General features: G+C 48.6%; 3 protein-coding genes across 3 annotated transcripts; all 3 read right to left on the minus strand.

The window, feature by feature from the left end:
* Nucleotides 1-499: 499 nt before the first annotated feature.
* On the minus strand, nt 500-5,260 carry LOC117860703 (malonyl-coenzyme A:anthocyanin 3-O-glucoside-6''-O-malonyltransferase). The gene is made up of 2 exons (XM_034744105.2): nt 3,168-5,260; nt 500-3,082 (listed from the first exon to the last, which is right to left on the minus strand). The coding sequence occupies exon 2, from the start codon at nt 2,156-2,158 to the stop codon at nt 791-793; it is 1,368 nt and encodes a 455-aa protein (XP_034599996.1). The 5' UTR covers nt 2,159-3,082; nt 3,168-5,260; the 3' UTR covers nt 500-790.
* Nucleotides 5,261-9,473: 4,213 nt separating this feature from the next.
* LOC117866849 (LOB domain-containing protein CRL1) lies at nt 9,474-11,921 on the minus strand. The gene has a single exon (XM_034751140.2). It carries the CDS (start codon nt 10,428-10,430, stop codon nt 9,783-9,785), a length of 648 nt encoding a protein of 215 aa, XP_034607031.1. The 5' UTR covers nt 10,431-11,921; the 3' UTR covers nt 9,474-9,782.
* Nucleotides 11,922-12,069: 148 nt separating this feature from the next.
* On the minus strand, nt 12,070-15,340 carry LOC117841605 (uncharacterized). The gene is made up of 5 exons (XM_034722031.2): nt 15,095-15,340; nt 13,369-13,652; nt 13,194-13,283; nt 12,646-13,049; nt 12,070-12,562 (listed from the first exon to the last, which is right to left on the minus strand). Exons 1-5 carry the CDS (start codon nt 15,312-15,314, stop codon nt 12,298-12,300), a joined length of 1,263 nt encoding a protein of 420 aa, XP_034577922.1. The 5' UTR covers nt 15,315-15,340; the 3' UTR covers nt 12,070-12,297.
* Between the last annotated feature and the right edge of the window lie 1,257 nt (nt 15,341-16,597).

The following is a 16,597-nucleotide window of genomic DNA, read 5'->3' on the forward strand; positions in this document are numbered from 1 at the left end:
GTATTTTTGAACTCCTGAAAATGATTATAAATGAATAAATCCATGCTGCGTCTTTTTCTTTTGTAATGATTGAATACCAGGGAAACATGTGCACTACGTCTCCACTGAGGACGAAGGGTCCAACAACCACCGAACGAAAAGGGTATTGCGCCAAGAAGAAACAGCCTAGTTGATGTGGCACTCACTATTGCGGTTGCTTGGCTGGCCGCACCAGCAACAGCCCAAGAAAGCTCATGCCATGATGCAGACACCTAGCGAACGAACCTGCCACAAATCTTGGACGAGAACACGCGAATTGCTCTGCATTTTGGTGTGGCCTAACCTGAAAAGGACACGATCTGCTCTCAAGAGCAACGTTCCTCTGAATTTTGATCAAAGGTCAATGCCCGGAGAACACGCGCGACCTTCAAATTTGGTTGGAAGATGAATTTCGATAGAAGCGTCTCACCTAACCGTCGTTTTCATTGGCGAATATTATCATGTCGCAAAGACAAAGTGCTATTCAAAGCCAAGAAAAAGATTCAGAATTTCATCAGTCCAACCTGATTCAGTTCTGTAACCCTGCATTTTCTTGTCGCTCAGTTTTATCAATTAACAAAGAGTCTCACATACATGTGAGAGATTATCAAAATACATTATACATGTATACACCTCTTGCTCAAATATACACTTGATTCGATTATCTATATTACTACAATTTATGTCACCAGCAATTGCAATTTGCATGCAGATAAACAACAACTTCACGAGCACCACCAACCAGCTCTTGTACTGTACTGTCGTGCTCGCATCACAGCAGCTGCTCCAATCCGTCGGCGAAGCAGGAGCTGAAGCGCGCCATGTCGGCCTCCGGCAGCACCACGCCGATCTCGATCCCGGCCAGCTTCTCGCGGCCCTCCGCCAGCGACACCGTGCCGGGCGTCTTGTCGATGGACACCAGCTCCACCTTGATCGGCCGGCCCAGCCCGAAGTCGGTCTCGTAAACGCCGTACCGCGGCGAGCCGCCCACCGACATCGGCCGCTCGGGGACCAGCGACAGGATCTTGTGGAACCACCCGCCGGCGCCGGCAAGCACGCCGTCGTCCAGCGCCCTGACGGACGCGCCGATCGCGGAGGCCGCTGCCACCACGCCGTCGCCGCCCAGCAGCTCGCCCAGGCCCACCTCCACGAAGCACGGCCGGAGGCAGTTGCCGAGGTACTCCTGCGGGATCGGCGGCGCCAGGCGCCGGCGGCACTCTACCGAGAACAGCAGGTGCGCGCGCCGCTCCGCGTCGGCGCGGCCGCCGTCGACCCGCGCCAGGCAGGCCCACGCGAACGCGCACGCCACCGTGAACGCCGAGCAGTGGACGCGCTCGCCGCCGTCGGCGACCACGCGCTGCTTCAGCCTGTCGATGCGGTCGCGGGTGAGCGCGAACGACGCGATGACCAGCTTCGGCGGCGGCCCCGTCGGTGGCGGCGGCGGAGGAGGAGGCGGGCCGTTGGCCGCCAGCTGACGCATTTCGTCGAGCGTCCTGGCGGCAAGTCCCTCGGGATCGGCGACCACGCCACGGTCCAAGAACGGCGGCGGCGGCAGCGCGCCTTCGGCGTGCTCCTCGCCGGCGGCCACCCGGCACTGGCCGGCCCAGGTCTTCACGAAGTGCATGTAGCTGGAATCGTCGCAAGCCACGTGGTGGATGGACACGCCGACGGCGATCCCCCGGCCGGCGAACACCGTGACCTGCGCCGCGGCGAGAGCAAAGGTCCCGTCTTCCGCCCGGGGAAGCTGCGGCACCAGCGCGTACAGCCGGGCAACGTCCCTCGGGCCGCAGCCGGAGAGCTCGTCGAAGTCGTCGGAGCTCTCGGCGACGGTGAGCTCGACGCCCTCTCCCGCGTCCCCGCCCGCGGAGCAGAACTCGTACCCGCCGCCCCCGTCCGGGCACGGGCGGACGCGGCCAACCAGCGGGTAGAACCGGTGCAGCGCTGCGGAGAGGGAGGATACGAGGTGCGGCAGGAGGTGGGCGGTGAAGTGCTCCGCCGTGTGCGGGTATGGGTAGAAGAAGACGCGCTCCACGGGGCCGGTGAAGAGCCAGGGCACGTCGAAGAAGGTGAGCGGGAGCACGCCGCCGGGCGCCGGGGGCGAGGCCGCCACCGTGAGCCTGTCAAGAATCTTGGTGGCCATGGGGAATTGGAGACCTCCCGCCTCTGCCTTGGCAGCACGGGGGAGAGGAGGAGGAGGAGGAGGAGGAGGGAAGTGGAGAACAGATCAGAGGAATGGTGGTGTGGTCATTCAGATCCACCAAACACAAGCACCAGAAGAGGTTTTTTAGTGCCTGCTGGTGGTTGGAAATGTGACCAAAATCCGCCCCTCCTGCTCCTGCTGCTGCCTCCTGATCGTCTCCATTCTTAAGTGATTCGCATCTCTAATCTCTTCTCCCACCGATTTCTCTCTGAAACATGTCGAGGAAGGTACAACAGAACAGGTTCCCCTATCCAAGAGCACAAAAACAGTGTCAGTGGCAGACTGACGATCTGTGATGCAGTAACAGTAACGGAAACTCGCGGTCAGAGAATAAACTGACATATACAGGCACGAAGCTCCAGCAAGTGAAATGTTTACTATTATCTAAAAAAAAGTGAAATGTTTACTGAATTTCTAGTGTAGTTACAATAGTACAAGACATAGCATAAGCTGATGACAGTAGGGTAATTTCTATTTCAGAGAGTAAGCTTATGTCAGGCACAGACAACACAGGGGCGAATGCCATGGCTAGTTGTGCAGTGGAAGTGAAAAACGACAGTAACTGTGAGAATATAGTGCAGCTACAACACTAGAATCAGAGCATGAACATGCAATACTAAGAGACAAGCCAAATCAACACTCAGGTAATGAGGCCGCTGCAGTGTTTGTGAACCCATCAGAAGGAATTGTGCGGCCCTGTGTCTCTGTCAAACAGGCATCCAATGACATCATTGTCAAAATTTCTGTTAAGCATCTCTGTTCTCTGGCTTATGATTATGAACCCGCATGTCCTTTCAGGAACCCACTTGATCATATTTAGGATTGCAGTACTACCCATCCGTGCTCCAGTAAGGCCCTCGGAATCTACAGAAGAGCAAGGCGATTTTGGGAAGAGTCATCTCTCTGATTGGAAAAGGGTTGTCAATATGTGTCGGCGCCATGTGCTTACCATCATGGAAGATGTCTCTGGCTTCAGAGGTCTTCGCTTTGGTTCTCTTATCTGGATCATGTTCTTAATCTCATTTATATAATAAAAAACAAGAGAGATATGCAGAGCTTTATCCTGCTACTTACATAGTAATTTGACAGAAGGTTAGACCTTGGAAATAGATCCTAAACTTGAATGCACAAAGAAATCGTGTAAGTTAATAAGTAAAGACCTCCCAAACAATAAGATATTCAGCACCACCCTCGTGGTTGGAGCAATTGCAAAGAGGAAAACTTTGCACCAAATGTAGTACCTGCTAAATGATGGTCACTTAACAGTACCAGAATGTGTTAGCGGTCCTAGTTGTGGACAGCAACAAAGGAAGTTGCTTTGATGACAAGGCATGAACTAACAAGCAGACCCACACCAACCCAACTGAATGGAGCCTCTCCAGTATCAACTAAAAGGTAGCAAAATTATCTAAATCGCTCAGGAAATTATGAGCTTTCAGGTTCATGGAGAGGCAAGAACTGATTATTAGCAAAGAGGGAAATGGTGACATTACTATTTACTTTATTAATTGAAGGAGCTTGTACTCGAAAGTTTGAAGGCGATGAATGGAAACAAACACTTGGAAGTGCTTCTGAAATCAAATGGCGTATCTGATGGAAATCATTCAGACATTCATGATCATAAATAATTAGCATACGAATCTATATATGAAAAGGTGCAGCATCAGGATGGCAAAATATTGACAGTTGGCAAAATAAGCAGATAACATCAAAACAATACAGTATTTTTCATGTGTGATTCTTGCATTGCCCAGGGACTAAATTGCAGTACCAATGTGACCCAATTTCACGGAAAACAGCAATATCTGCAGCACAAAAGCAGTTGTTAACACCACAAAACAGTTGTTTTTGGCATATGATCTCATTCCACTAACCAGGTTTGTTAACAAAAAGAAAATAGCGATAACGACAATCACCAATTATTAACTCTTGATTCATGACATAAATAGACACCTTTAGATTCAAAGAGAAAAGGTTTTATTTGTTCTAGTATTTTCCCTCAGTTATGACTGGAAATGAACCACAACTACAAGCACAACAATTTGGAACGGCCGGCTCATACACTGAATATAGGCTGACATAAGTCCAAAATTCTCCGACCACTACAAATTCAAAAAACAGTGGACCCTAACAACGAGCATGAAAATTAAGAAACCTTCGCTCTTAGACTGAAATTAATCTGACATAGCTTCATATTTGTGCTATCACTACAAAATTTAAAAAAAACCATCGATGCACTGACGTCTAACTGAGATCAGAATATTCAGAACTCGAAGAACAATGCGAAAGGAAGAAAAGGAAAAAAAAAACATGGATCAGTAAACCATAGCTGCAAAGTGAGCACCGATATCGTGCAAGCCCAATTCATGTTTGTATGGGCATAGCTGCAAATTGAGGACGGAGCCAAATCCAAGCACACTGTACATTAAACCACGCTGGATCACCAAGAAGATTTGGCCAAAGAGCGTCAAATCGATTCAGAGTTTTACTTGAGTATCATCTGACGCTCGCACCAAATCAGAGAGGCTTCAGAGAAAATTCAGATACCTGAAGGGCAACAAATCGAACGAATGCGTGGTTGTGAGTTTGTAACTCCATCCATGCCTCGTCTTCAGTAATCACTTATCAGTATAAGAAGAGGGTGACGCCGGAGATGAGGAGCGGAGCGGAGCAGCAGCCCGAGCTTTACCAGCCTGTGAAGAAGAAGAACAGAGATTGGCTGCCGCCATGCCGGTCTGCCCTTTAATGGTAGAAGCTGCCGACAGGAAGGCGCCATACCACTGCACTGCCATCCGCGCGCAGGCAGGCGCCGCCTGAACAGCGATTTCGGCGGCGCGCCGGTGCTGCCGTGACCCGCGGGAGCATCTCGGGGGCCGATAGGGCCGCGAGCGGCGCACAGGAGCTGCACATACAATATGGATGCTTGAACCTGATGGAGGATCTCATGGGATGCATGGTAGTGGGCCTAGCGGAGGTCGCCGGCGGCAGCGGCGCCTCACCGGGGCAATTTCGCCGGACTGAAATTTTACAAATTGCCTCCTGATTTGCATCGCGACTATTAATCGCGACCCAAAATAGGGGTTTTTTTACGAAAAACTATTTTCATTTAAACACCCTTAATCCAACATTTTCATTTATCCGGCTCATGTGGCGCTCTCTCCCTCTTCTCCCTCGCCGGCTTCGGCTCCCGCCCGTTCGCCATGGCCGCCGCCATCTTTCGTCCCCAATGAAGTGGTAAGCCCCATCAGGCCTACATCACTACATGTGACTCGCCGTCTCGCCCATGGCCGCTCTGGAATCTAGCGGGCAGCAGGAGCAGCCAGCAGTCTGCACTCCAGCAGCAGCTCTCCGCTCCTCTGCTCTGCTGCCGTAGCAAGGTTGACCAGCCGGAAGCGCAATTCGCCTGGCACATCTCAGCAGGCAGCAGCCGCGACGCCATTGCCTTGCCGCGCCATATGGGCTGCACTGCAACTCCACCTTTGGTCCGTCGGTGTGGCTGGCGGAATTATCTTGGAGTTTGTTGGATTGGACCGGGATAACTTTGTCGCTGACAATCTGTGCCGAAAGACATTGTCAGTAACAGACTGAAATTTTGTGCTGCATTAAAAAGTAACGAAGCTCCTTCCCAGAGAATAAACTGACTGGCACAGGCATAAAGCTCCAGCATGCGAATGCTTAGAGCAAGCCAACGCAGGCTAATGGTAGCAGTAGACAGCCAAAAAGTACTGTAGATTCCACGTAATTCTAGTCAAGTTCAGGCTTCTATCTCTACAACGCAGACCAACTCCCACACATTTATCTCTTGGTCCCACCAACATCTCGTGCTGTTACTTTTCGTATGCACCGGACGCGGTCCCTGGTAAACAACGTCACGCCGGAGAAACTCCTCCCTTCCCAACGCGCGCTTCAACCGCTGCTTGCTTCTTTTGTCAGGTGAAACCACTGCTGCTACTTCTGCAAGTCTCTGTTAGACCTCCTCTCCAATGGTTGCACTCATAAAATATTTTCTCACATTTTAATACGAGAGAAAAAAGATATCTTTTAATTAAGATATAGTCTTATACACGTACTTCAAGATTGCGTGAGGATGACGTGTGAGATCATTTATATTATGAGCTATGTGCTAAGAGCTAGATCATTGGAAGTATTATTAGAACTAACTTGTATCATTGGAGGAGGTCTTAGGCTCTGCGAGGCCACCGGTAAGCGTGACATGGAGGCTCGGTGCCTACGTGGTGATTGGGGCAGCTCTCCAGCGTGGAGCGTTGGGCCTGGCCTTACTGATGCTTGCAAGTTACAGCAGTGCAAAGCAGGCTGATGACAGCTGGGAAACTTCCATTCAGAGAATAAGCTGATGACAAGTACCTGACAGTCAGCAAAGGGGTGAACGCCATAGTTAGCTGCCCTGTGAAAGTGAAAAAGGTATTCAGGTAATGAGGCAGCTGTGAATCCTAGTGCAATTTACAACATTAGAATCACTTCAGAGGTCTTCACTTTGATTCTCTTATATGGCCTTCAGAAATGAACCACCAAACAGTCTGAAACAGACGCCGAGACAAGCACAACCCAACTGAATGGTGCCTCTCCAGAATCAAATAAAAGGCCACAAAAAGCATCTACATCTGTCAGGAAACTACGAGTTTTCAGGTTCATAGAGACCCAAGAGCTGATCATCGAGAGTAGACAGGGAAATGGTGAAATCACTATGTACTGTACCAAAACCTCTGAAAAATGTTAGTAGCATCAGAATGGCAAAGGGCTGACAGTTGAAACAATGAGCTTTGGTACCATTTTTGGACATTCACGTAACGGGCCTGGCTTAAGATGCTTTTGAAACCTCCGATTCAGACATTAATCATAATGAAACAATCAGCACTCCTGTGTTTCAGTACATTAGGCCCAGGCCCGTTACGATTGGGCATAAATCATATATTAAAGGCCTTCAAATACCTTTTTCTCAAGCAAAAATATTACCTGCATCCTCTAGAACAAAGCAACATTTTTTTGTAAATAGAACATGCAGCAGCCTGTCTCCCTTTTTATTTTTTTAATAAAAAACAGCAGTCCGGCCAAGCCAAACAAGCTCTTGATTTGGAGAAAGAACAAAAACACACAAAGCTCTTGAACTGAAATGATGGAGAGGCGCCACATGCACAATTTCCAAGGCATCTGTTCATCATCCGATACCAAAATGCATCCCCTAGCTTGATCCTCTTTGGAACAAGTGTTATTATGGCGATCACACTTGGTATTGGAGGCCAAAAGTTTTGCATAGTTTGACTCCTCCATTACAAACCATGTTGCAAAGAGCCAAAGACCTCACCTTCTTTTGTTCTAAAGCAGTTGCATGCACAAAAACAAAAACACCAGTTTTGCTTTTCCATTACGTGCTTTTTATGCATGGGGATCAGTGCTAAATTATGTTGGTTGATTAGTGGGGTCTAATCACTCTCAAGTGCCATAATAAGCCTGCCATTCATTTGTGTGTTCAGCTTTGTTTGACCGATGACCGGCAGCTTCTTGACCAGCTCAATCCAAATGAACACTTGTGCATATAAAACTTACAAGACACAAAGGGCCAAAGCACACAAAAAACAATGAGAAGCTGCATTCAGCTTTGTGAGACAGCCCCATGTAATCTTGTGGGTCTGTTTCTCAGGTCATTTGATCTGCAACAATAAGAAACCTTTATGCAAAGAGAGATGCACAACACAAACTTTTGAGGGGAGATAGTACATCACACACAAGCTTGTGAACGTAACTATGGATGGATGGGTAGCTTGTTATATTGAGACAGTGATAAGAACATACTTGACACGCTGTTAGGGCCGGCCGCCTAATGACTGGCTAGCATCCTAGGCTACCTAACCATGTGTAGATGCTGTTATACTAATCCACATTAATCACGCGTTAAATCTACGGTTTTGCATCGATCGATAAAGAGGACGGATCACAAAAGTCACTGACCTACCCTTGTTGTTAAATCAGCTATAAACGCATTCGTCGTGTTCAAGCAGATACATAGCTCAAGGTTTAATTTGAGGCTCTTGCATAGCTTGCTTGCTTAATTTGCATGCAGCAGCTTTAGAACATCTGAACAGTTAGCTGTTCTTCAACGTCATGAGCCTTGGCTATTATAATAGCTGTAAAAAAACGATTTACTAGCCATTAGTATAGCGTCTGATAAACACATTATTAGCCTTCCCTTTTGTAATGGATTCAGTGAGAACACGCATGTCTGAATGAAATTTTAGAGTTCCAAGATACTAACCCTACAAACCTATTGTCCTTATCTGATGGCTGAAGTAAAAAAATGCTGTAGTATTTGGCATGTCCATCTCATTATTGCAATGTGATTAACATTGGGTTATCAGACCTTCTCACGGTCATGGCTAGTGCGTACATCAGTTTGCTTGGTAGGGAATAAAAAATCTATCCAGAGTCTTTTTCTTTCTCTGCAATACCCACAAGCTTGTACCACTAGCTGCATGAATAAACTACTGCTTAGTAGTAACTTGGTCAATCGTCCAATAATCACAGTCAATCCTACCAAGAAATTAACCATTGTTGGGATCAGTGACCTAGCTAGTAAGCTTCACCGTGTTTCTGTTTCTGTGCATACGTGCTTACTACTAGGTTTCAAAGGTCAACAATTATGTACGTAAAACATACTCCTCCGGCTGCAGGAAGCAAAAGTAAACGGTGCTTGCGGCTGAGGAGTTCAGACCTGTCCTTGATCAAGGCGACAATCACTCTGCAGGGCATGGAAAACTAGGATTAGCATCAGCAGCAGCCTACGAATGCATACAAGCCATTTTAGGGTCTCTAGAGAGCAAGAACTTGGTGCAAACTCAAAGCTGTTTGCAATAACGCACTTGCTTCAACTTTTGATACTGAAGCTTCTGGTACTCCCCCAAGTATATCCACTAAAAAAAGGCTTCCGAGTCCTGACGGTATTTAGTGTCTTGATAGCTTGCATGGGGGCATGTATCAACGCTTTTTGTGCATCAATCAGCCAGGAAAACATTAGTTTCCATGTCTCACGCATGAAGACACGAATGAATGTTTGCACAAAATTTGGAGCCGAGGCTGTGTTTTCAGGACCAGATGAGCAAGAGATTCTAGCGCAGAAGTTCAGAGTACAGTTTGACTGCATCATCTGCTGACTAACGGCTAAGGAGTAGTGAAGTTTCTTTCCAACAAGTTGGAGCCTGCCACTCAATTATGTCCAGAGCAAGAATGAAGTACAGCGATGTCAAAAGAAGAAGATGGTTTTATCTATCAGTACTGACAACAAGTTCTTATTTAGACAGACTCTTGCTGCTAATCATCAAAAGCATGCATGCAGGCTGGCTCTCCCACTACAGTAGTACTAATATGATTTCTACTACGGAGTACTCACTAAGATCAGAACACTGATGATGATATAATATTTTTTTAAAAAAAACAAGAGTTCACTAGTAGTACAAGTTAATTTCCCCCGAATTCTAGTAGCTCTCGCACTTTTGCATTAGCGGAGTGGAGATGGCATGGCTCCAAGCAACAAAATGATACGCATGGTCGTCTACAGGGAGTAGTTGGGGCTCCTCATGATGGCCTGCGCCAGGTACTGGAGGTCCCCGGCGTCGGCCTTGGCGCAATGCTGCGCGGCCGCGGCGGCGACGTCGTCCCTGAAGCCGGCGGCCATGAGCTCCGGCACGAAGCAGTCGTCGAGGGACCCCGCCCCTGGGCCGGGCCTCCTTGCCGCGTCCTGGCGCAGCAGGGCGGTGAGGTCCGCCGGCCACTGGTGGTGGCTGACCGGCGAGGTGCCCTGCTGGACGCCACATGCGAGCTGCGCCTTGGCCTGCATGAGCTGCGCCTGCAGGATGGCGACCTGCTGCTGGAGCGCGAAGATCTGGGCGACGCAGCCGTAGACGGGGTCGCGGAGCCTCGCCTGCGCCTCGTAGGTGATGGTGACGACGGCCTCGCAGCGGTCGGCGGCGGGGAGGTGGGAGAGCAGCTTGGAGGCGTTGCTGGCGCCGAACACCTTGTGGATGGCCGCGAACCGCGCCGCGCCCTGGTCGCTGCTGAAGTAGGGCGCGAACACGCACTCGGGCACGCAGCGCCGCCGCAGGAACTTGCACGCACCGCACGGCGACCCGGCGCCCGTCGCGCCGGCAGCGGCGGCCGCGGCGGCGGCAGCAGCTCCTCCACTAGCAGTAGCTCCGGCCATGGCGATCGGTTGATCGATTTGGATACTAGCTAGCGCGACGCAAGGAATTAGTTTGTAGCTATATGGCTGACTCGTAGCCGATCTGCTTGCTACTCCTAGTAGTCGCAACGCAACCTGGTAGTGGTGGTGGACTACCGGCGCAAGTCGGGAGGAGATGGATTTATAGGCTGGTGAAGTGAGGAAGAAGAAGAAGTAGAAGAAGAAGAGGGTCTGGCCGGTAGACAAGTAGGGCAGGGTGTCTGGTTCGAAGGGGGCAAACGTGTTAATGCTGTGCTGAAGAAAAAGGAGCCAGATTGCTTGGCCTGGTTTGGCTTAAGCCACAGCCACCTGCAGCTAGTTGGCCTAAAATTTTACGCTAGCCACTGTCTTTTCCTCCCTACTAGTACTGTAGCTGCTACTCGTAGTACATCCATGTATACTGCGCACGCCCCTGCGATGTCATTTCTACCAATTTCTTTTCTACTAGTATATATAAAATCTTGTCAGTGAATGGTCTACAAATAATACATTCTTGGAGGAGTAGAATAATTTTTTTTTGGTCTTGTTCAGAAATTCATTGGTTACTGGCAATGGCATGGTCTACAAATGCAGTGTTGCTTTGCGATACCAAACCTGCTGCAACTAATTGGCAGCAAATCTGAAACAACCCAACCCTTGTGAAACTGCAGGCAGAGGAGGAGAGGAGGAGGACAGTGGTGAATGTGGTGATGGTGAGATCAGCGGTCAGTCAGTGAAGGAATGGAGCTGCTGATGTGACTGACGATGGATATAAAACTAGACGGGAAGGTGATTGTGCACGCACGTACGACGTGCCTGCTCCGACGGCATAAAGAAAGCATTTCGCGCCGAACGGCCGCCGACTGCTGTGCTGACTCGTCAGATCGCCCACCTGCCCGCCGCTCCATTGTTCCTCTTCCTTCCTCATAATACTATTATCATAATCTGATAATCCCATGCTTCATTGCTTGCCTGTTGCTTAATCCTCGCCTTTATTTGACTACTACTACTGCTACTCCATCACCTTCTCATCTCATTTGGCCTCTTCTTCTTCTTCGTGTGTTTCAGCTCAGTCTGCTTGCCTTTGCCGCCTCCCTTCAAAGTCCAAGCAACTTCTCCGGGTCCCCCTCGTCTCGTTTTCTGCTTGCTCGCTCGGCTCCGCAGTTATTGCTTCTCTTCTTCTGTGACACTGATCAAGAAAAACCAACGTACAGTACAGTACAGTACAAATGGCAACTGTGAGACTGAAAATCTGTTGGTGCTGGCTTTCTTCACCGACAGCGCCCTGCAACCTCAACCGTAACTGCAGCATTGCTGCTCGCAAAGGGAACCAGACTGTTCACAACATGAGCAGCGGACAGAAAAATGTACCGGACCAACCAAACTCTGCTCCTTATTTTAACCCAAAGCTTGCCATTACCACACGTTTACAAGCATGGTACGCACATTGTCAACAGTCAACCAAGCTTGCAGTTACGAGGACACGACGCAAAGAATCGAGCAGCCATGCTACCGCACGAGCACCCACACGTGCACACGGCTGCTTTGCTTGGTGCTTGCCATCATCAACAACGCAGCTCGTGGGGATGCATCCAGATCAACAGCTTTCACATTCAGTCACAAACCCAGAACTAGACGAGAATGAGATCATCAGAATGGACATGTCAACTCTTATGCGAAAAACCAAGTACACGGCCGCAAGCTTGTCACTGAACGTCATCCCCGTATTCATCACAACACTCTACACCGAAATCCACGGTCGCCGTCCTTGTTGAATTCAATCCATCATCAATCAGATAATGCTACAGTTTTCTGCTTCTGCAGGCCAAAGAGAGTGAGCAGGATCAGACAGCAGCACCAGCCTGCCGACTTAGCCGAGCCACTGCGTCGCGCGCCGCTCGCCGCCACCGCCGACCGAGTGCCGGATGCTGATCTTCTCGTGGGAGTACTTCTCCTGGAGGTACTCGAAGGCGTTCACGTCCAGCTTCCCGCTCACCGACTTGCCCTGCTTCCGTCGGATCTGCTGCTCTTTGATCGAGTTCCACAGCTTCACGATCGCGTCCCTCTGCTGCCGTGTGAACCGGTTCACGTTGTCGTAAGCGTGCTTCGCAAAGATGTCAATGGCAGTTTGCGTCCTGGCAAGCAAGATGTGATATAAAACAATATCAAAGCAAGGTCTAAGCGTATGGATGGTGAGCTTGTTTTTCCGAGAACTCACCATGGAATTCTGTAACGCCGAGCAGCTATTTCCAGACATTTCAGAAGGGCCTCCCGCTCTGACTTCAGAAATCTCTTTGATTCCTCCTCCTCTGCTTTTCTGTTAAGAGCCGCAACTTCCTTCTCTCGAACTCTCTCAGACTTCTTCGGCTTGTGTGCAAGGAGATCATCTAAACCAAAAGGATCAGACGATTCTTCTCCTGACTCTGAGGCTGCAGCATGTGCGCTATCATCGGGCAGAGAGTTGGAAGGTGCAGTCGGAACATAATCATCTGCTTTATTCTCTGCCGTTGTGGCAGTTTTGCTTGCAGCTGCAAGAGCTGCAGCTTCGTCATTGTCATCATCCACAGTTGCCATTGGCAGGGCCGAGATGGCATCTTTGATCTTTCCAACAGCCTTTGAGAACTACGAAATAAAAGCAGGTAAGTATCCCCTGGGTGATGGAAGATGTGGCAAGTCTGGATGCATATCTACAGCAGCATCCACATATGACTACAGTACTTAGATTGACAAGACAAGCAACATGTGCGTTCAGAAAGATAGACTCACCACAAAACTGTCATCAGTGAAAAGATCATTAGCCACCACTGCATGTAGCACCCATATGTCGAATTGATTTTTCTGCTGGTGGTTGAATAACTGCACATTGATTGAAGTTTGTAAGTACATCACTGACTTCACATAACTGGACAACTATTTGGTTTAAGGACAGTGCAAACTTCACCTCTGTCACACCCTGAGCAGCACTGAATAGTGTGTGGTAATCTGCTCGTACAGAAGGCTCATTACATGCTCCTGGGGAAGACATTGCAGCTTTTAGTATAGCAAAGAAGTGGTTGATTGTCCCAGGCTTGACACTACCAGCTTCAATAAGCTGTAGAGCTAGTTTTGATGCCTTGCTGAATTTGGAAGGATTCCCTATGTGAGAAGTTATCTTCTGCATAGCCTCAAGTATTTGCGTTTCTGAAGCATCAACGGTTGTTCTGAACCGAAGACGTTTCTCAGGAACTGCAAGAAAATATGAAAAGGAGTTTGCTTATTTGTTCTTATGACAAGAAATTGGTGAGAAGACACCATACAGACATTTCATATACCAACGCAGGAACGAAAAACAAGTACAGGGATCATAATATTTGAGCAGATGAGATGTCACTACTTTTTTTTCTTGGAATAAACCTGCCACTGGCACATTGCAATGCAAATATGTCCAGTACCAAGTGGAACTGCGAAGCCCACTTCATGGGGAATGCAACATTAATAGGCACCTTCTTGCAAGTAACAGAACAAAATCTCAGTGAGCAGAGTTTGGTATTGGCAATGACAGAATTCACGACTTCTGCTTAATATAAACAGGGTGCAAATTCCTATCATTGTCCCGAACATTCTGGATGAGTTACATGCATCTGTAACTCTAGCATACACCTAATTTTTTTTTTTTGTTCTAAAAAGCGAGAAGAAGCTGTTATTATCCTGGCGTAAAAGCAAAACTAAGAGGGGGCTATCATGATTTGAGTCTTACATGAGCCCTAGGGAGTAACCAATATCAAGCCACCCATCCAAATATCACCCCCTTTGCCCTCATTCAGCTCATCCTGGGAGATCGGTATTGGGAGTACTCCAATCTCGACCTGAAATCCTATGCTCTATGTGATCATTAGTCAAGCTCGCAATTCAATCTATGCAGCAAGCAACAATTCAGGCCTCACACCACTCGGTTTCTGCTCAATCCTAAATTCCTAATGTGCTACTCCACCTGAGGTCAGTGAGCAGAGCTTGGTATTAGTAATGACAAATTCCTATCGTTGTCCTGAGCATTCTGGCTAAATGCATATTCCTACCATGGTCCTGAACTTTCTGGCTGAGGTAACAGTATCTGTAACTTTATCATACACCTACAATAATTTTATTCTAAAGAAGGAGAAGAAACAAAACTAATAGGAGGTTATTATCAACTTGATTCTTACATAAGCCCTAGGGTAGTAGCAGGAGTACAAATCAACTCGATTCCAATCACATATGTTGCTGATCTTACTTGTGTGCCACATAATAATCCAGGTAATTTGCTCAACAAAGCTATTTCGGCTTATTTTGGTAACCAACCTGAAGCCACCCATCCAAATTATCACCAACTGAAACACCCTTTCTTTTCCCCACATTGAGCTCGTCCGGGGAGATGGGGATTGGGAGTACTCCAATCCCGACTTAAAATCCCATCCTCTGTGTGGTAAAGCACGCAAATCGACCTATGCAGCAACAAGTGCAGGCCTCCTACCTACGGCGCGGTTGCTGCTCAATCCTAATTTGCTACTCCACTTAGTCAAAGGTGTCCAAATAAACGATAATGGGTTCATTCCAGTTTCCAATTCAAAGCGATGAGAGCAGAGCAGCAATTGAAGCCGAGAGCATCCTGCCTGGAAAGTACAGGATGTTATGGAGGGAAGAGATCTCACCATGGCCTTCGGGCGCGGCAGCCGCAGGGGCGGGTGGGGGAGAGGTGGTAGTAGCGTCGGAGGAGGAGGGTTTACTCCGCTTGAGGGAGCTCTTTAGCGCGGACTTCGGCGGCGGCGCCACCACCGGAGGAGGAGGCGGCGGGATGGAGGGCGCGCGAGCTTCGCCGCCGGCCGGGGCAGCCGGCGGCGGCAGGCCTTCGAAGAGGTCGTCGGAGGACATGGACGGACTGGTGGTTTGGAAGAGCCGGAGAAGGAAAGAAAGGTAAAAGAGCAGCCTGCCTAGTGCACTGTTTCGGCCCGGCCCACGTCAATCGATTCTCCTCCCGATCTCTGTCCGCGGCTGCGAGCGCAACGGCGACGATAGAAGAAGGCGGCAACAGTGAGCGATGAGTCGATCAGCGGCGGAATTATACCGACGGCGATGTTCAACCGAGTCCACCATCAATCTCCTCGTCTTATCCTCCTCTGCTCTGTCGTGTCGTCTGCTCTTCAGCATTAGCTGCTTGGTTTTTTATTGTCTCCATTTTTTTTTTTGTTCTTGCATAGCATAGATTTAAGAGAATCTTCCTTCCAGATAGATACCACAAGCATGAAAACGAATTCAGAAGGACTCTTGCATGCAGCAACTGAAGTTGAGTGTAGTAGGGCACTGTACTCATGGACGAATTTGATACGGCATTGCCTAACGAATTCATGGTTATTTGTTCCTCTGTCTCTTGTTGCTTCTGTAGGATGTCTTATGCTCTATCGTATCACGGCTGCCAATAGGAGATGCCACTGGAAACATGTCTGGCGTCATCACACTAACCTAACATTCAGTCGCTGCACATTGAAGAGAGGCTGTAACAATGCATCCCCCTTCGGCGAACATGAGTTTGCTGCTACGGTCGATGGGGTCCTACAACTACACAGTGGTACAGGGGTCGACCTCATGGAATTCAGGTGTCCTTTACACAGCAAGCATGCAGATCACATAGATAGATGGATACGATTTGCAGTTCTGTCCAAGGCAAAGGATCTTATTCTTCACCTATATATCCAACGCTACTTTGTCTAGAAATATGCCGTATGAATTGCCAGCACGCAGACCGCAACCATGCAGCTTCCCTTGTCACATGTTTGGTGCCAGTGAGGGTTCATACTTGTGGTGTCTGCAACTTTCTTCTGTCTCCCTGAAGCTACCTGCGGACTTCAATGGCTTTCCAAACCTTAAAAAGCTTATCATGGTAGATGTGGACATCACAAACGAACATGTCGAGTATTTGCTGTCAAAATGCAACCTTCTGGAGTTTATTGAGATTGCCTGTTGTAGAATGCTCACAAGTCTACTGGCACGTCGCCCTCTAAACCGATTGAAGCATTTGAAGGTCCAGGGCTGCATCTTAGTCCAACAGATAGAGATCAACTGTTGTCTGACAACACTCAAGTACTCAGGTCCAATGGTTCCTTTACAATTTGCTACAACTTCGAGTCTGAGGAATGTGTGTATTAACTTGACCTCTG

The sequence above is a fragment of the Setaria viridis genome, chromosome 1 (genome assembly GCF_005286985.2).
Source record: "Setaria viridis chromosome 1, Setaria_viridis_v4.0, whole genome shotgun sequence".
NCBI lineage: Eukaryota > Viridiplantae > Streptophyta > Magnoliopsida > Poales > Poaceae > Setaria > Setaria viridis.